The following is a 21290-nucleotide window of genomic DNA, read 5'->3' as shown; positions in this document are numbered from 1 at the left end:
ATTAAAATAAGTCAAATGAGTATGTACTGTTACTGCAAAAATTATTGCCGACTCAAATTTATTAGTTGAATCAAATTAACTTTTCAAGTCATCTCAACTTACATCAATCAAACTGACACAAAATATTGTGTTTGTATAACTTACGAAAATTAAGTTGAAACCAGATCAGATAATTAAAATAAGTTAAATTAATATGTATTGTGGCACTGTAAAAAAATTCTTGCAGACTTAAATTTGGCTAGTTGAATCAATCAAATTAACTTTTCTAGTCATCTCAACTTATAATAATCAAACTGACTGAAAATACTGAGTTTGTACAACTTAAAAAATGAGTTGAAACCTGATTAGCTTATTAAAATAAGTACAATTAATGTGTTGTTACATTGTAAAACAAAATCTTGCCAACATAATTTTTTTAGTTTAATCAAATTTACTTTTCTAGTCATCTCAACTTACATCAATCAAACTGACTGAAAATATTGAGTTTTTATAACTTAAAAATTAAGTTGAAACCTGATTAGCTAATAAAATAGTTAAATCAGTATGTATTGTTATATTGTAAAACAAAATATTGCCAACGTAAATATTTTAGTTGAATCAAATTTCAACTTACTTCAATCAAACTGACTAAAACATTGAGTTCAACTTTGTATAACCTAAAAAATGTAGTCGAAACCTGATTAAACGATCCATCAAAATTAAGTGACGAATATTTTTATGCTATGTATTGAATGCCATTAGACTGAGCTTACGTCTTTTCCAATGAGGTCCTCCTTGTTCTCCAGGATTCCCCACGGTGCGATTCCTATAGCGCAGACTTTCCCTCTGGATTTTGAAGAGTGGTCTTTCAAAGCATCTCCGACGTGCCGAATCACTCCTAAATTGAGAGAAGAGCAAATGATAGACTGAAAATCTTATCTGAAACCAATCACAGGAAAAAGCAGAACAAAGGTGAATCCAAATGTCAAAACGACATCAAGAATGAAGTCAAACGTTTTATATTTGATGTTATAACCTTGACGTCTATTTGAGCACCAAAATAACGACATTTAGTATTACAAGAAATGTTTAATGCATCCGTGCGTATCTCTACAATGTAAATTACCTTGATGTCAAAACAACATCAAATAGACGTCTAACACTGGCATCAAAAAACACGTCAGAAATCGATTACAGCACTGCACTATTAACGACTTTTGATGTGTTTTGTTTTAATGCTGGGCAAAGATTAATTGCAGGCTATATATATATATATATATATATATATATATATATATATATATATATATATATATATATATATATATATATATATATATATATATATATATATATATATGTGTGTGTGTGTGTACTGTGTATATGCATAATGTTTGAGAAAATAGCTGCGTCCTAAATCGCATACTTATGCACTATTCTACGCCTTTTTGTAGTATAAATAGAGTAAGTAGTGCGTTCACACCAAAAACTCTAAAAATAATAAGTGCACTTTAATTACCCGGATGATGCACTCATTCAGCCGCTAAAACTAAGTGTGTAATGGACACTTCACGCACTCAACAACCGCAGGTTCGCTCACGTAGCGGAAGGGGCGGAGCTATCGGGCGCACATGTTGGATAACTTTATTTGTTTTGGATGGTGAAAGCAAATTTCTCCTGCGAGAGTGATTATAGCGCCTCCTGATGGTGAATGCGGTTATACTCACGGCAGGTATTATTTGATAATTCGGTCGTTTATTTCACTGATTTGGCAAACGTCAAACGTCATCTGGGAAACGGTTTGAATTTCCGCTTAGTAAAAAAACAGTGCTCCATTTGGGACAACACTACATACATGTACTATGCTGTTGAGTGTGTAAGTGCATAAGTACAAAGTGTATGAGTGCATCGTGTGCCATTTGGGACGCAGCTAAAGTTGATTTCTATTTAGATATAAAATATTGATGTGATAGACATTTACATTTGTATATAATTTATGTGTAAATGTTTTTATTTTGTATAGTTTTGATTTGAAGTATGAGTGTGCATACTTTATACATAATAAATATATGTAATGCACAAACATGAATATTACGTAAACTTTCATTTTGGATGCAATCAATTGTGATTAAGCTTTGCCCAGTATTGGGCCAATTTTAGATGTCGATTTGCTGTTTTTTTGTTGTTGTTTTGGTGCATGTTGCGATAGTCGTGTGGATAGGAACCATATTTACAGACCAGGGAACTCAAGAGAGCCGCTGTTCACTTCACTGTCCAACAAAACTGAAGAATTTGACTTTTTTAGATATGTTTGATCTGAAAAGCTAAACTCAATAGCAGTGTTTCTCAACCACGTTTCCGGAGCCCTTCACATTTTCCATATCTCCATGAGATTGAAAGACCTGTAATGGGTGTGACGGACAAAGGAGACATCCAAAACATGCAGTGTTAGTAATCCCTAAGGAACATGGTTAAGAAACACTGCTCTATAGGACAGTAGTGCTCCGAGAATGTGTACTCTTTTATAACTTGGAGTTTTTGTCTTGTTTCTAGTCCAATTATCTGAAAATTTTCTTAACTCAAGAAGCTTTTTCTAGACAAGCCAAGTCAAAATCAAGTGAGTAAACAAGCAAAACATTCTGCTAATGATGGCAGTAAAAGAATCTACCAATGTTGTTTGAAATATGAATTTTAGATTAAGGAAAGCTCACTTAATATTTATGACTTATGTTCTCCTTGTGTTTGCGTGGTTTTCCTCCCCTCCGGTTTCCCCCACAAGTCCAAAGACATGCGCTATAGGTGAATTCGGTAGGCTAAGTTGTCCGTAGTGTATGTGTGTGAATGAGAATGTATGGGTGTTTCCCAGTGATTGGTTGCAGCTGGAAAGGCATCCTCTGCGTAAACATATGCTGATTAAGGCGGTTCATTCCGCTGTGGTGAACCCTGATTGATTAAGGGACTAAGCCGAAAAGAAAATGAAATGAATTTTTATAACTTATTAATGAAAGCAAAAACTATTTTATATTGGTATGTTATTGTCCAGAAAGTGCTTCTTTTTAGATATATTTTAGATATTTGGACTTGAAACAAGACGAAATAAATCTGAAAGTAAGATTTTTGCAGTGTAGTTCACACGATATATACCCACCCGTGCTGACTCCACCAGTGAAGATCCAGGCCCCGGTGGTCACCGCAGCCTTGATCAGGCCTTTACCAAACACCTGTTTGAGTTTGGGCTGCAGGTCGAAGTTCTGGAGGCCACCGTGGACCGAAATCAGCAGCGTGGGCAACTCTAGCTGCCATTCCTTCACCATCAGATGCAGCAAACTGTCCGGCTTAGTGTCATGAGACACCCGGATATACTGAGAGAGAGAGAGAGAGAGAGAGAGAGAGAGAGAGAGAGAGAGAGGGAGAGAGAGAAATTTGAGGATTAATTGGAGATTTAAAAGAAGTTGTTTGTTTCCTCGCCAAGTGAACTTGTCTAGCAGTAGGCATGGGCCGGTGTAAGATTCTGACAGATGACTTTATTTGGAAATAATTCCTAATTTTATACTGAATGGAATGATTTATACATCAAATGCATCTGCATTAATATACAAAATTATGCAAAAACATAAAAAAATAAAAAAAGTTTATTCATAAACCAATTTTGAGAGAATCGCGTGATTATGATTGATCACAGCTGGTCCTGCATTAGCTAACGATTAATTCACCAATCAGATGATTCCGAACTCACTATAAATAACCAGAGTTTTCCTATGTCAGTATCTTCACCTTGAAGAACCCCCCCCCCCCCACACACACACACACACACCCCTACTCCCCCTTCGTTTCACATGGGCAACACAGTGGCCCAGTGATTAGCACTGTTGCCTTACAGCAATAATGTCTCTGGTTAAAGTCCCTACTAAACCAGTTGACATTTCTGTGTGGAGTTTGCCCGGGTTCTCCAGTTTCCTCCCACAGTCCAAAACACGCAACTTAAGTGAATTGAACATACCAAATTGATACCATAGCTAAGCTCTTAGCAAGAGTACATCCCTTAGCCATCCTATATCTGTCATTAGCCAGAAGTAAGTCAGGGGAGTTCATTGAGATCTACCTGAGCTCAAACTCCCCTCTAGCCCTGGAAACTGGAGGAAGCCTAGGACTCGAGGATCTCATGAGCTCAGGGCTCTCTCCCAGGACAGCATGCCAAACAAGCTTTATAATCAATCATCAGCTAAGTGTGAACTCTTGAAATAAAGAATACTTTATGGTTTTCAGTTGGACTTATATTGACAATATTAAATAATAGAACCTCAATAGTCAAATATAAGATAAAACTGAATAGTCTTTATTCTATTGTATTAAATAATTAAACACAATTAATCTTCATTAAAGTGACAAACTATAGTTTTCCTGTTCCCAAATGGTTGAAAATTCTCTTAAAATTCTAGTCACTGATCATAAAAAAACACCCTAAAAAATCCTTTCATATTATAAAACTAGAGTTAAACATTGCGACGACTCCACAAATTGCAGGTTCTGAACTGTGTTTTCTGGTATATTTACTCTTATTACTCTCTGAAAGGGGGATCAAATTAGATTAGATACCATGGCTTTGTTGATGAATCCTCCTCCCTGAAACTCAATGATGCCGTACGCGTCGGTCGGGGTGAGCTGGGTATGTCGGACCACCGACCATTTCTCCTGCGGCGGCTCCACTTGAACAAGCTGATTCTCCTCTGAGGGCTTGTTGGCGACGGCTGTGTGTTGAGCCACTAGATACCCACAGGCACACCTGAGGGGAAATAATATCACAATTTCCAAAGAGAACAAAATCTTCACTTCTTAATAAACTGGAGCCAAAAATTAGACAGAAACATTGAGTTTGTTATGGTGGGAGAAGCCATGGTGGGCCTTTTTTCTCATATAATAAATTACCAACACCTCTGAAGATGAAATATAATGAAAGTTTGGTGGCTTTCGGAGGCGTGAGATGCTCTTTGGGAGCGCAGATACTCAAGACAGTTCTGGAGGTAATAATATATAACAATATATAATACTGAACCACTGTGATGATAGACTTTAGCTGAGGGATCATAGAAATAACCAAAACAAATCAGATGATTTAAAATGTGCTGGAAATGCTGTTTTGTACTGTCCATCACACTTATTTTCATCATCACATGATGAAAACTTTTTTGATGCCCACGCATGACTTTATTTGATAAATGTGTTTAAATCATATATTATGTTAATTTTGACTTATCAAATAAAAAGTTTATCCTACTTATTAATGTGCATTTTCAAAATTTATGCACATCTTGGACACATCCATCAAGTATTTTTTTCAATGTGATATAAATGCATAAAAATAAAGAGAAATCTCTATTCTTTCTATGCATTTACACTGTAAAAAGCGTAAAAAATGAAAAAAAAAGCATAAACTTGTTGCATTATAATTATTAAATAAACAAACTATAATTATAAAAGGTAAGTCAATAATTTACTGACTTTAAGTCAAATCAACATGTTGCTTCAAAGCAGGTCTCAGTCCTGGAGGTCCGGTGTCCTGCTGATTTTAGTGTCCAATCAGACACACCTAGGCTAGCGAATCAAGCTCTTACTAGGCTTCCTAAAAACATCCTTGCAGGTGTGCTGAGGCAGGTGTGCAGGACACCGGCCCTCCTGGACCGAGTTTGAGAATCCTTGCTTTAAAGTAGCTAATCGCTTTGTACACTGTTAGACATTTCATTTTATTTTTTTGGTAACTTATTGGCAGCACTGTTGCAACCACCCCTTTACACTAACTTACCTTAATTTTTTACAGTAAAATAGCCTTACCGCAACCTCTTTTTAAAGTAAATACCCTTTAATTTTACATGTTGTGATGCAAAATATTAATTACCTGTCTCATTTTTACCTTCAACGTGATTACAGTAGAATACCACAATCTCCTAGTATGCAGCAAGTTACTGTAAATGTTTTAAAATGACCCACAATGCAGTGCATATCAGAGTAGTGAACTGTAAAGAACATATGTGGTAGATTACAGGGCGTTTTTGTGGTAAATAACTGTAAAATTGCTGCAAAGTCTAACAGTGAAGGCCACCAATTGGTAGGGTGTTTAATCAGTGTACGCATCAGTGCACAACCTGGCAACCCTACACCGAAGGCAGTGCAGTGAACTAGACCACTGTTTCCCAACCCTGTTCCTGGAGGCACACCAACAGCACATATTTTGGGTGTCTCCCTTATCTGACCCGTTCACTTCAGCTTTTGGAGTCTCTTCTGATGTTTTGATGAGTTGATTCAGGTGTGTTTGATTAGGGAGAGCTGGAAAACGTGGACTCCAGGAACAGACTTGGGAAACACTGAACTAGGCTACACTAGACTCGCATCTTGTCCTGCTTTAAAGTAACTAACGCTTTTTACAGTGTTCTGTACACTGATAGATATTTCGTTGTATTTTTGCGGTACATTACTGGCAGCACTGTTGCAACCACCCCTTTACAATAATTTACCTGTAAATGTGTTATTACAGTAGCAGGGCCCTACCGCAATTTCATTTTACAGTAAAATAGCCTTACCGTAACTTCTTTTTTTAGGTAAAATGCCCTTTACTTTTTCAGTATGACCATTTTTACAGTATTTTACTGTAATTTCTTAACATTATACACTATAGCAGTGCAAATCATGTATAACAGTATTTGTAGTATTATTATTATTATATCCATATTATCCATATAATCAACCTATTTTAAACGCATTTTATAATACGAATACATTTTACAGTAACGGCCTCATATTTTGCCTTCAGCTACAGGAGCAATACTTGATTACTTTGATCACAGGGGAATACGGCACATGCAGTAAGTTACTGTAAAGAGTTTACTCACAATACTGTAGTCTGCTAGACATTTCATGGTATTTTTGCGGTAACTTACTGTTGCAACTGCCCCTTCACATTCCTTTCCATTGCACACGACAAGCGGCAGACCGGAAGTCATTCATTCTCAATAGAGAGTCGTCCGGGAGCTGCATGAGTTTCGATCACCTCCGTATGCGGGAACTTTTGATCCGAACTGAGCTGCGGATCCGTTGAAATATATCCTGCGAGTAGACCGTATGCGACCAGCCCGACCGGATGTGATGTATTCCAGTGTTGTACAGGCAGGTCCGTGCGCGCGAGATGAGAAATACTCTTTTTTTTTTTTTTTTGGTTATTTTTGGAATTAGAAAAAGTCTATTAACAAAATATAGATAAAATGTAAAAGGTAGTCGGCGCAATAGCCTAGTGGTTAGCGCGCCAACAGATGGTGCAATAGCACGTCAGGGCGTCGCGAGAACGAATCCCGGCTCGACGACATTTCCCTACCCCCTCTCTCTCTCCCACTTTGCTTCCTGCCTCAATACTGTCCTATCTGATAATAAAGGCAAAAAGGCCGAAAATAAATCTTAAAAAAAAAAAAAAAAAATAGTAAAAAGTAATAAAAATATATGTATATATTTTTTACGCTGTCTCTACATTCCCTCCAATATTTTTAGCGGTCTATGAGTTTCTAGTATTCATTCATTCATTCATTCAACCAACCACGGTAAACGCACAGAGAATAATGACTCTTGCTATGGCACTCCATTTCGTACGAGAACTACTTCTCTGCCACAGTGCACGGCAACACTGAAAATTCTGTGCGACTGCCACAAGGGGGCGTAATCCGACAGACGTGTCCAAATGTCGTGTGCAGTGGAAAGGTGGCTTTAGTTGTAAATGCGTTTCTACAGTAGCACGGCCCTACCGTAATTTAATTTTTACAGTAAAATAGCCTTACCGCAACTTCTTATTAGAGTAAAATGCCCTTTACTTTTTCAGTATGACCATTTTTACAGTATTTTACTGTAATTTCTTAACATTTTACACTATAGCAGTGCAAATCATGTATAACAGTATTTGTATTATTATTATTATATCCATATTATCCATACCATCAACCTATTTTAAATGCATTTTGTGATACAAAAATCACAGTGCTTGATTACTTTGAATCCAGTAGAATACGGCACATGCAGTAAGGTACTGTAAAAGTTTTACCCACAATGCAGAGCATATCACAGTAGCGAACTAAAGAATGTATGTGGTATATTACCAGGTGTTTTTGCGGTAAATAACTGTAAAATCACTGCAGTGCAGGCCAGCTATTGGGGGAGCGTTCAATTGGTGCACGCATCAGTGCACAACCTGGCAACCCTACAGGCAGTGCAGTAAACTAGACTCGCATCTTGCCCTGAAGCTTTGCCCACACAGCGCTCTGCAACAGGGCTCATGATGTCACACATCACCCCTCATTACATAACAGCCCAAAACGCCTCAAAAAACAGATTCATAGAGGTAATTTAGCCACAATGGAGTCTTTATATGCGCTAAACGAGTGTTGAAAATAGAAAAATGCTCACCGGGTCGGGTCCTTGGCTGGAAATATGTGATTGCATTCTCTTTTGTGAAAGGTTTTCTCAATCCAAACTTTCTGGCCCTAGAAAACACACACAGACAGAAATTACACACACATATAATGTTGTAGTACCTTGCATTTTCACATATACATACATAGAGTGTGTGTGTGTGTGTGTGTGTGAAATGTCGATTACAGCAAGAACTGCTTTTAGTCCCTTGAGTTTGCCTAGAGTGAATGGCAAATCCTCTTTGCGATAATAATCCCGTACTAAAGTATCAGTGCTGCAGCATGCTCAAGCCGTAGATGTACAGAACGCATGGAAAATATGTCCGATGTCTGAAGTGATTAACTGTGGAGACTTCTGATGAACTGCATCTGTTGGCCATTAGCCCAGATGAGTGTGCTTTTAGGAACACTAGTGCACAGATAAAGCATAAACGGAGATCCGGAGAGTCGCCGGCCACCGCACTGTGGCCTGTTTTTGGATGAAATTATTAGCGCGTAGCAAATTGGGAGGTCAAAGTCTGCCCCCTGCTTTTCTGCTAGTGAGAAAGCACCATGGAAACTCAGCGACGGTTTTAGAATTAGTAAAAAAAAAAAAACACACACACACACACACACACACACACAGACACACACACACAAAGAGCAGGTCATATTCTGCCCTGCCAGATTTCTGATTGCACTCCGGCGCTGGACGAAAATAACCTTTGGTTCAAAGCAATATCTGTCTGGGCTTTTGTTATTGGTTTGGTCCTAATAACGACGAGGCAAATCTCCTTAAATAAAATGTAAAAAGATCAGTCACAGAACAGTAGCCAAGAGGAGAAACACATGAAGTGATTACGGCTATTTTAAGAGTTTGTTAAAATTTTAAGTTTGACAAAGAGGCCAACAAGTTTTGTGAAAGAAACTGCAGCAACATATTTTTGAAACTAATATGTTGATCAAAGGGAAAGTTCAGCCAATTCAGCCACGATTTACTTGACCTTTCTCTATTTAACACTCAAAAGAAAATATTTTGAGAAATGTTGAAAATCGGTAACCATTGACTTCCAAAGTAGGAAAAACAAACACAATGGAATGAATGATACTCAAAGGTTTGAAAGCACCTGAGGGTGAGTAAATGGGGCATAAATTTGCCAGTCTTGTTGTTTCTTATTAAATAATACCAGCGGCATCAGTACAAATAATAATAATAATAATAAAAACATCATTTAAAGGCATTATTCAGCCCAAAATGCAAATTACCTGATTATTTATTCACCTTCAAGTGGTTCCAAAGCTTTATAAGTTTCTTTCTTTTATTAAACACACAAAAGAAGATATTTTGAAGAATGTCGGAAACCTGTAACCATTGACTCCCATTGTATTTGTCTTGTCTCCTGAGGTTTTGTTATTGGTCTGGTCCTAATTAAGACGAGGTAAATCTCCTTGAATAAAATGTAAGATCAGTCACAGAACAGTAGCCAAGAGGAGAAACACATGAAATGACACGATTACGGCTATTTTAAGAGTTTGTTACATCTTAAAGTTTGACAAAGAGGCCAACAAGTTTTGTGAAAGAAACTGCAGCAATGTATTTTTGAAACTAATACGTTGACTAAAGGGATAGTTCAGCCAAAAATGACAATTGTCAACATTTACTGGTGCTTTAGTCATTTAAAACCTTTCTTTCCTCTTTAAACACACAAAAGAAGATATTTTAAGAAATGTTGAAAATCGGTAACCATTGACTCCCATAGTAGGAAAAACAAACACTAAGGAAGTCGATGGATACAGGTTTTTTTGTGTGTGTGTTTATAGATGAAAGAAACTAAGGTCATAAAAGTTTGAAACCACCTGAGGGTGAGTGAATATCAAAATAATAATCTTTGGAAATATTACAATGATAAAAGGGACAGTTCACACAAAAATTAAAATAGTCATAATTTCCTGACCAATTACTTGTTTCTAACCTTTATGACCTTGCTTCTTTATTCCGTTGAACAAAAAAGTAGATATTTTGAAGAATGTTAAATATCTGTAACCATTGACTTCTATAGTATTTGTTTTTGCTACTATGGAAAGTCGATGGTTACAGGTTTTCTGCTTTTCTAAAATATCTTCGTTTTGACAGAGTAAAGATAGCCATAAAGGTTTGAAAACACTTGACAGAGTAAATGTTAGTCTTGGGGTGAACTATCCCTTTAACTGCTGTTGCATGAAGGAAGACTTGAGAAATGTTTGGTAAATTATTCTCGATATACAATTTTAAAATATAATATAAAATTGCCAGGCTTGCTGTTTCTCATCCCATATATATTTTAAATAATACATTTAAGGGATAGTTCACACATAAATAAATATATTCTGTCATGAATTAATCATCCTTTACTTGCTTCAAACCTTTATGAGTTTCTTTCTTCTATGCCGGAAACCTGTAACCATTGACTACCATAGTATTTATTTTTCCTACTATGGAAGTCACAAACTTCTTTTGTATTGGACAAAATAAAGAAAACCATAAAGGTTTGCATACACTTGAGATTGAGTAAATAGTCATTTATTTATTTAGTGAACTATCACTTTAACAGCTGTTGCATGAGGGAATTATTAAAATATCGGTAAATTATTCTCAATACACATGTTACAATACAACCCTAAACATGTCAGTCTTCATGTTTCTTAGCAAGTCATAGCAGCGGCATCAGTACAAATAATTAAAAAATAATAATAATAATAGTAATGCACTGTTTAAAGGAAAAGTTCACCCAAAAATGAAAGATTACACACTATTTAATTTCCCTCTAGTGGTTTCAAACCTTTATGAGTTTCTTACTTCTGTTGAACACAAATAGAGATATTCTGAAGAACATTGGAAACCTGTAACCATTGACTTCTACAGTATTTGTTTTTTTTCCCTACTATGGAAGTCAATGATCACAGGTTCTCAGCTTTCTTCATATCTTCTTTTGTATTCGGCAGAAGAGATTCAAAGGTTTGAAACTTGAGATTTAAAGAGTAAAATGTGAGTAAATCCTCATTTTTGGCTGAACTATCCCAAAATATTCCTAAAGAAAGACTTTTTTCTTGACATTTCTCATCCCATCATACCAGCTGCATCGGTACATATATATATATATATATATATATATATATATATATATATATATATATATATATATATATATATATATATATATATATATATTTCTATTTAATATTCACTTGTTTAAGGGGACAGTTAACCCGGAAATGAAAATTCGGTCATCATTTTTTTTTCAGCTTCTCAAACATTTTTGAGTTTCTTTCTTCTGTTGAGCACAAAAGAAGATATTTTGAATAATGTCAGAAAGCTGTAACCATTGACTTCCATAGTATTTTTTTTTCAATGGTTGCAGGTTATCAGCTTTCCTCAAAATATCTTCTTCCGTGTTCAACAGAAGAAACTCAAAGGTTTTCAACTACATGAGAGTAAAAAGGTAAATAAATTCTCATTTTTGGGTGAACTATGCCAAAATATTCCTGAATATTATTTTTTAAAATATTTTCAATATCCGTTTTCCTGATGTTTCTTGTCCCGTATAATCTTCACTTGTTTAAAGGGACAGTTCACCCAAAAATTTTAATTCAATCATAATTTATTCAGCCTTCCAAACATTTTATGAGTTTCTTTCTTCTGTTGAACACAAAAGAAGATGCTTTAAAGAATGGCAAAAAACCTGTAACCACTGACTTCCATAGTATTTGATCTTTCTACTATGGAAGGCAACAGCTACAAATTTTCAGCTTTCCTCCAAATATCTGCTTCAGTGTTCGGAAGAAGAAAGAAACTCATAAAGGTTTGAAACCACTTTAGATTTTAAGAGTAAAAAGTGACTAAACCCTCTTTTTTGGGTGAACTATCCCAAAATATTCCTGAAGAAAAGACTTGAAAATGGTTTGTTAATTTTTTTTTTCAATAGACATTTTCTTGAGGTTTCTCATCCCGACATGATCTTGACTTGTTTAAAGGGGCAGTTCACCCAAAAATCTAAATTTGATCATTTATTCAGCCTTTCAAACATTTATGAGTTTCTTTCTTCTGTTAAGCACAAAAGAAGATATTTTGAAGAATGTTGAAAACCTGTAACCATTGACTTCCATAATATGTTTTTTTCCCTACAATGGAAGTCGACAGTTACAAATTACCTGAAAATATATTCTTAAGTGTTCAACAGGAGAAAGAAACTTGTGAATGTTTTAAGATTTTAGGAGTAAAAAGTGACTAAACTCTCATTTTTGAGTGAACTATCCCAAAATATTCCTGAAGAAAGACTTGAAAATGATTAGTTAGGTTATTTTCAGTAAACATTTTCTTGAGGTTTCTCATCCCGACATGATCTTGACTTGTTTAAAGGGGCAGTTCACCCAAAAATCTAAATTCAATCATAATTTATTCAGCCTTTCAAACATTTATGAGTTTCTTTCTTCTGTTAAGCACAAAAGAAGATATTTTGAAGAATGTTGAAAACTTCTTAAGTGTTCAACAGGAGAAAGAAACTCGTGAATGTTTTGAGATTTAAAGAGTAAAAAGTGACTAAACTCTCATCTTTGGATGAACTTTTTCAAAACATTCCTGAAGAAAGACTTGAAAAAGGTTTAAATCGTTTTCAGTAGACTTTATCTTTTCGTTTCTCATGCCATCATACCAGCAGGATCAGTGGACCGTGGATCCATGTCAGCTAGCAGGAGTCCTACCTCTGGATCCTCAAGCCGAAGTTATGGTGCCAAAGTGGGACTCGTTTCTGCATTATGGTCCCCTCCCGGACGATCCTCTCTCCCGGAGCTCCAGCGCCCAATGAGTGCCAAAACACATGAAGCTTCATCACTTTATGAGGGGCTGTTCATATGATGAGCATGTGAGCAGAGCCTTTGTTCGAGGCACGTCCCATGACTCCAGTTCAAGGTAATCCTTTTGGGAGTCTCATGACCCCTCTCTCTCTCCATGCCTACAGGGTATTTTCATCCCTCGCTGGAGCAAAGCACAACAAATCTACTTTGATAGCTTCGCAAACCCCGTGAAAAAACTTCTCTTTTACCCTCAGATAGTCTTGGGGAAGTTGCAGAGATGTCGAAAACGCACGGGAACGGGAGCGCACCGAAAGCGTCACCCTTTGATTTCAAGCCCAATTTGCATAATTGGGAGAATTGGGCGCAGGCATTCTTCTGAAAAGAGGCCTAGTTAATACGTGACAGGACTCCAGTTGGGGGCAAGGTCATCCGACGCTAATTGTTGTTAATCTCTATTTTTCGCCAGCCATATTGGGAGGCGGAAAATGTTTCTTGACGGACCAACAATCACCGACTTTCATCTTTCGAGCGACAGACAGAAAAGCCTTTCACTATCATAACTGGTGACACTCGATGAGGATGTTTGATGTGGGACAATCCAATGGTTAACACGGTTTTGTTTTTTTCTGTGCGATGAGGTCTTGAAAGCATCGACTAGAATGTGTCACAAGAATCACAAGTTGATGGTGAAAAACTCCTTTATAAATAATAGAATAAATAAGTATTCAGTTCCTTCGGCTTACTCCCTTAGTTATCAGGGGTCGCTACAGCGGAGTTAACCATTTCAGTATATGTTATACGCAGCGTACTGGGAAACACTCTCACATTCACACACGCTCATACACTACGGCCAATTTAGTTTATTCAATTCCCCTATAGCGCATGTGTTTGGACTGTAGGGGAAACCGGAGCACCCGAACACGAGGAGAACATGCAAACTCCACACAGAAATGCCAACTGATCCAGCCGGGACTCGAACCAGGGACCTTCTGGATGTGAGGCGACAGTGCTAACCACTTTCTGACTCTTATATTTACTCATACATCTTCTCAAACTAAATACAGCTCAAAGCATGATGTCTGCTGTTTGCTCAAACTACTTTTAATCAATATAAATCAGCTTAATTGCTTTATTTTAATCTACATATATTTGTATAAATAAGTTAACTTAATGCCTTCAGGTTGTCCCAACACAAACCGAATGTGTGAAACCCAGCAAACAAGCCTTTTATACCGCCTACACTGTTCAAATGTTGACTTGTGTTGGGACAACATGAAGAAATTAAGGTAACTAATTTTTACAAACTGAAAACTGTTGCAGCAAAAAAGCCTGAAGAGTCGTTTCAGCTCACAAACGCCATTTTTTGAGTGTCCATCCGTCCCCCCTCCATCTATTTTTCACCCATCCATCATTTTCTCTAACCATTCAACCATCTTTTCCATCCATCCATCCATCATCTATAATTCCTTGTTTCCTTCCATCCATCATTTTTTCCATACATCTTTCTTTTTATCTTTTTTCATCCTACCATCCATCCTTTTTACTATCATCCTTTTTTATAATTTTATCCATCCATCTTAATTTCTATAGTTTATCATCTATTCATCTTTTTCTCCATCCATCATCTTTTCTATTCATCCATCCATCCATCCATCCTTTTCACCCATTCATCCTTTACTTTCGATCCTTCTTTCTATCATTTTATCCATCCATCTTAATTTCTATCCTTTTTTCATCTATTCATCTTTTTCTCCAACCATCTATCATTTTTTCTTTCTTTCCATCCATCCATCCATCTTTCTATCTATCCTTCTATCCTTTTTACTATCCATCCTTCTTTCTATCATTTTATCCATCCATCCTAATTTCTATCTTTATCTATTCTTTTTCTCCAACCATTCATCCATCATTTTTTCTTTCCATCCACACATCCATCAATCCACCGACCCATCCATCCATCCATCCATCCATCCTTTTTCATCCATCCATCCTTTTTCTATAATTTTATCCATCCATCTTAATTTCTATCTTTTTTTATCAATTAGTCTTTTTTCCAACCATCCATCCATCATCTTTTTATCCATCCACCCATCCTTCCCTTTGAGTATCGATCCTTCTATCTATCATTTTATCCATCCATCTTAATTTCTATCCTTTTTTCATCTATTCTTTTTCTCCAACCATCCATCCATAATTTTTCCATCCATCAACCCACTCACATCCATCCATCCATCCATCTATCCATCCATCCATCTATCCATCCATCCATCTATCCATCCATCCATCTATCTATCCATCTCTTTTCCCTCCATCCATCTTTTCATTTTTCTTTCTTTCTTTCTCTATCCTTTTCTCCAACCACCCATCATCCATCCATTTATACCTTTTTCCGTCTTTTTATCCTTCCACCCATCCATCATTCTCCATCCATCCATCACCCATTCTATCCCTTTTCCATTCATTTGTTTGTCCATCCATCCACCCATCCATCTTCCATTAATCTATCTATTATTTAAACTTTATTTGGTGCTGAAGTTCATACAGGGCCAAAAGCCTTAGGGGATCCCACACTGATGTTATTGGGTCTCGAACATGAATCTCACACCATCAAAACCCACAGAATTTACTGAACGGGTAGCAAAAACTGTTCATACTGTCCCACCTGTAAATATTATCTATGCCACTGATTACTCGTTGATTTTCAATGCACTCTTTCCTCTTCAATCTCCCTCTTTCAGCAAGTTGTGGTGTAGTCCTGAAAGCACATGTGGATTATTAGTAATTAAAGCTCTTGAAGACAAAGGGCTCCTGCCACCGCAACAGTCGAGCCAGTGTGACGCACTTATTTCGGCATGTTTAAACTCATTATCCACAGCAATTAAAGCTCAAATCCGCAGAGCGCTCATCAGCTTTGTTCGAGTTTTGCGCAGAAACGGCTTTCTGAGAGGAAAAAAGTCGTATTTTCTTGCTCAAATTAACAAGACCATTAGCAGACCTGGCAACAATCCACCCTGTTGAGTCTGTGCGTGTCGTGCGGCCCCGCGTACGCTGTTGCTCAACTAAAGGCGTTTGTTCATAAATAGGATTGAAGCTGCAGAGAGGGAAATCAGATTATAGCTTCACCTAAAGCTTTCCCACAGTTTTTGTACAAATCTGCGATTTCACATTGGAAAGGCAAAGCCAACGAAGGTGAAGAGTGAAGTCTGTGGATCTGCTGGAGTTGAGACGCAGCACAGCAGCAGACACTGAGATCACGAGAGCTGCAGTCTGCTGACTGACTGATAATGAGCAGATCTGACCCCAGCTCACAGTTCAGCTCACAGCACTCTACAGCTCACTGCCTGAATATCCATCTATCCATCCATCTATCTATCTATCTATCTATCTATCTATCTATCTATCTATCTATCTATCTATCTATCTATCTATCTATCTATCTATCTATCTATCTAACTATCTATCTATCTATCTATCTATCTATCTATCTATCTATCTATCTATCCTTTTCTCATCAATCCTTCTTTCTAACTCTATCCATCCATGCATCCATCCATCCTTCTATCCTTTTTTACCCTATCCAACCATAATTTTCCATTCATCCATCGTTTTTCATCCATTTTTCTTTCTATTCTTTCATCCATCCATCCTTCTTTTCTATCCTTTTGTCCATCCATCTTAATTTCTTCTCCTTTTTCATCTATCCATTCTTTACTCTAACCATCCATAATTTTTCCACTCATTCAACCTTTTTTCATCCTTCCGTCTTTCTATCTTTTCATCCATCCATCCATCCCTCTATCCTTTTTCCATCCATCCTTTTTTTTCTATATTTTTTTATTCATCCACTTATACATCCATTTTTCTTTCTATCCTTTTTTCATTCATCCATATATCCAACATCCTTCTATCCTTTTCCTCCATCCTTCGTTCTATCCTTTTATGCATCCCTCCATCTTAATTTCTGTCCTTTCATCCATCCATCTTTCCATGCATCTTTTATCCATCCTTTTTCTATCTATCTATCTATCTATCTATCTATCTATCTATCTATCTATCTATCTATCTATCTATCTATCTATCTATCTATCTATCTATCTATCTATCTATCTATCTATCTATCTATCCATCCATCTATCTATCTATCTATCTATCTATCTATCTATCTATCTATCTATCTATCTATCTATCTATCATTTTTTACATCCATCCTTCTTTATTCTTTTATCCATCCATACCATCTTAATTTCTGTCATTCATCCATCCACTTATCCTTTTCCAATCCATCCTTTTTTCATCTATCCATCCATTATCCTTCTTTTAAATCCGTTCATATTTTTTCTATATCTTCATCCATCATTTTTTCATCCATTTTTCTTTCTATTCGTTCATACATCCATCCTTCTTTTCTATCCTTTTATCCATCCATCCTAATTTGGCTCCTTTTTCATCCATCCATTCTTTACTCTAACCATCCATCATTTTTCCACCCATCCACCCTTTTTTTTATTCTTTTATCCATCCATCCATCTAAATTTCTGTCCTTTTCATGAATCCACCTATCCTTTTTTCAATCCATCCATCTTTCTATCCTTCATCCATCCTTTTTGAATGTATCCATCCATCCATTATCCTTCCATTTTAAATCTATCTTTCTTTATATATTTTTTCATTCGTCCTTCTTTCTAACTTTATTCATCCTTCCATATTTCTTTCTATCCCTTTCCATCCATCCATCCATCCATTTTTATTCACGCACCCATCTATTCTTTTTTCCGTTCATCCATTCATAAATTCATCCACCTTCTTGTCTGTCCATCCATCATCCATTCTTTTGTCCATCCATCCATCTTTAATTTTATTTTATTATTTCTCTTTCCTCCCTTTATCTTTCTTTTCTTTATTCTTTCTGTCCATACATCCATCTATACTTTCTTTCTTTCTATCCATCCATCCATCAACCTGCAAATACTGAAATCTCACAGTATAGAAACAACTCCCTATCCGTCTTTGTACATAATCGTAAGGTTTTACCCTGAAACGCTGTGTGTTTACTGTGATCATACCTTCAAACAGCCGTCAAAACTTTCTTATTGATCTTTTTCACTTTAAGCTTTGCCAGGGTTACACCAAGTCTGGAGACAACAGGTCTGTGGGGTTGCAGGCAACTTTAACATGCTTAACCTTTTTAAGGAAAAGTGTTTCCCCCTCAAACTCTGCCTCTAAAAAGACTCATTGTCTCGCCGGGCCTGAAAATCCAGTTAGCCATCATCACATGAGACCAACATGTCACTGATTAGCCTTGAGATTTTTTAGTCATAAGACACATTTTTCAGACAACCATGTTTGTGTGCGGGTGTTTTTCTCTGTCTGAGAGGGGGAAGGGAACAGTCCCAAAACAGAAATCAACCTCAATTTTCAAGGGTTTGTAAATGTAAATGTCAAAGGAAGCGTTTTAGTAAGAGCCATATAATTCTCAGACTGCACAAACACGCATTACTTTACAAAGATGTAAGGTTGCACTTTATTTTGATGGTCCATTTGAGTATTAGTAGACCGTCTGCTTAATATCTATTAATACTGCTCCGTCAACAGACATTTAACTGACTATAAGAAACTTTGCCCAAACCCCAACCCTAACAGTCTACTTATAATCTAATGAGAATTAGTTGGCATGTAGATGCAATGTAACTTGAATTCAACAAATGGACCATCAAAATAAAGCGTGACCTGTTTTTTAGGTTACATTTCTGGTACAATGAAAGCAGTTTTTTACTACACTGCAAGAAAATGATTGCTAAAAATGTTACTTTATTTACTAATCACTGATTTCAAGTCTGTAAACCTTCTCAGAAAAGCTTCTACATGCAACCCCAAATCAGAAAAAGGTTGGGACAGTATGGAAAACGCAAATAAAGAAGAAATCAGTTATTTCTAAATGTACTTTAACTGTATTTCATTGCGGACGATACAGCAAACAGTATTGAATCTGTTCCTCATGATTCTTATTGCTCTTCCTAAATTAGCACGGATTTCAGTTTTGGAATGTTTCCACTGTGTGAGACCTGAGAAGTCGACAGCCCTTCTGGACACCGTTAACATAGGGCTTCCATTTGGCACAGTTTTAACTGGCATTTATGGATGGAACTACGTGTTGTGGTTTTTGACGAAGGTTTGCCAAAGTAATTCTGAGCCCATGTGGTGATATCACCTATAGATGAAAGACTATTCTTGATGTAGTGCTGCCAGAGGCATCGTAGATCACGGCTGTTCATCTTAGGCTTGCGCTCTTTTCTGAAATTTCAAGTGTATTAAATACCACTAATATTTAAATAAGCTTTAGTACATTGGAATACTATATTTATTTATTTGTCAATTTATTTATTTGCTTATCTTTATGTATTTATTTGTCTTTATTTATCTATCTATTTATATTTCTTTCTTTCTCTATCTATCTATCTATCTTTTCCTCCATATGTCCCTCCATCCATCCATCCATCCATCCATCCATCTATCCATCCGTCCATCCGTCCGTCCGTCCGTCCATCCATCCCTCCCTCCCTCTCCATCCATCCATCCATCTAGCTATCTCTCCATCCATCCATCTAGCTATCCATCCATCTATCTCTCCATCTATCCATCTATCTATCTATCTATCCATCTATCTATCTATCTATCTATCTATCTCTCCATCTATCTCTCCATCCATCTATCTCTCTATCTCTCTATCTATCTATTTTTTTCTCCATATGTCCCTCCCTCCATCCATCCATCCATCCATCCGTCCATCCCTCCCTCCCTCCCTCCCTCGCTCCCTCCCTCCCTATCCATCCATCCATCCATCTAGCTATCTCTCCATCCATTTATCCATCTATCCATTTATCCATCCATTTATCTATCTATCTATCTATCTATCTATCTATCTATCTATCTATCTATCTATCTATCTATCTATCTATCTATCTATCTATCTATCTATCTATCTATCTATCTATCTATCTATCTATCTATCCATCCATCCATCCATCCATCTCTCCATCCATCCATCTATCCATCTATCCATCTATCTATCTATCTATCTATCTATCTATCTTTCTATCTATCTATCTATCTATCTAATTATTTGTTTATTTATTTGTTTATCTATCTGTCTTTCCCTCCATATGTCCCTCCATCCATCCATCCATCCATCCATCTATTTATTTATCTGTTTATTTTCTTATCTATTTATTTGTCTATCTATCTATCTATCTATCTATCTATCTATCTATCTATCTATCTATCTATCTATCTATCTATCTATCTATCTATCTATCTATCTATCTATCTATCTATCTATCTATCTATCTGTCTGTATGTCCGTCCATCCCTCCCTCCCTGTCCATCTATCCATCCATCCATCCGTCCGTCCGTCCGTCTATCTTGTAATAAAAAGATAACATAATAGTGCGTCCACTCAACCTAATATTTTTAATATTAATAAAAATCTAAATATGTACAGAATTAATAGCAAAGTACAAACTCACTGATTCTGCATCTAAAGTAAAAAAAGTGGTACAAATAAAAATGACAAGCTATTTATTTATCTGTAAGGTTTTATGTACATTTTAGTGTTTCCGTCCTGCATTTCTTTATATAATATGCCACATAGTTATAATTAAAATAGCATTATGTGTGTGGAAACCTTATGAAAGTCAGTCCGCTCGACATGGGCGTAAGAGTCGAGCACTTTCCCTGATGCCTTGAGCAGTTGTGAAGGCTCTATTTTCTGTCTTAATCACATGAAAGCAGATGTTTTTGCGAGCGGGAGGTAAAGTGGTTAATCTTGGCCAGCTGCTGGAGCTCAAACTGGGCATTATGGGGGATTAGAGGCAGCGGAGGAGCAGCGGAGAAACTCACGCTCAAAAACGCCCTCTTGGTTTCTCTTGCGATCATTAAGATTAGGATTTGGATTAGCAGGAGATTTAAATCGTTTCAAAGATGCAAATCTGTTTTATATAATGCATCTTCGTGTTTTGCAACAAGTTTGGTTCCGCTGTTTTGGCCTCAGCTGCGGTCTGA

General features: G+C 36.6%; 1 protein-coding gene and 1 long non-coding RNA gene across 27 annotated transcripts in view; both read right to left on the bottom strand.

Annotated features, from left to right (window-relative positions):
* The window catches only part of trpm1b (transient receptor potential cation channel, subfamily M, member 1b), a 150537-nt gene that overhangs the window by 26862 nt on the left and 102385 nt on the right, over positions 1-21290 (bottom strand). For 19 of the 26 annotated variants that reach the window (XM_073942261.1, XM_073942267.1, XM_073942268.1 and 16 more), the window contains 4 exons: positions 8419-8495; positions 4576-4762; positions 3128-3341; positions 753-877 (listed from right to left, as the gene is read on the bottom strand). In XM_073942261.1, the coding sequence (XP_073798362.1) occupies positions 753-877; positions 3128-3341; positions 4576-4762; positions 8419-8495 (603 nt within the window). Of the gene's footprint in view, positions 1-752; positions 878-3127; positions 3342-4575; positions 4763-8418; positions 8496-13090; positions 13249-21290 lie in introns of those variants that run through there. The other 7 variants (XM_073942271.1, XM_073942274.1, XM_073942277.1 and 4 more) reach the window with 3 other exon arrangements.
* LOC141381026 (uncharacterized) lies at positions 15024-18787 on the bottom strand. Its single transcript, XR_012400519.1, has 3 exons — positions 17434-18787; positions 16687-17367; positions 15024-16609 (listed from the first exon to the last, which is right to left on the bottom strand). It is a non-coding gene; the product is annotated as an uncharacterized lncRNA (long non-coding RNA).

The sequence above is a fragment of the Danio rerio genome, chromosome 25, assembly GCF_049306965.1.
Source record: "Danio rerio strain Tuebingen ecotype United States chromosome 25, GRCz12tu, whole genome shotgun sequence".
Lineage (NCBI taxonomy): Eukaryota > Metazoa > Chordata > Actinopteri > Cypriniformes > Danionidae > Danio > Danio rerio.
This window is presented reverse-complemented; position numbering and strand designations above follow the sequence as displayed.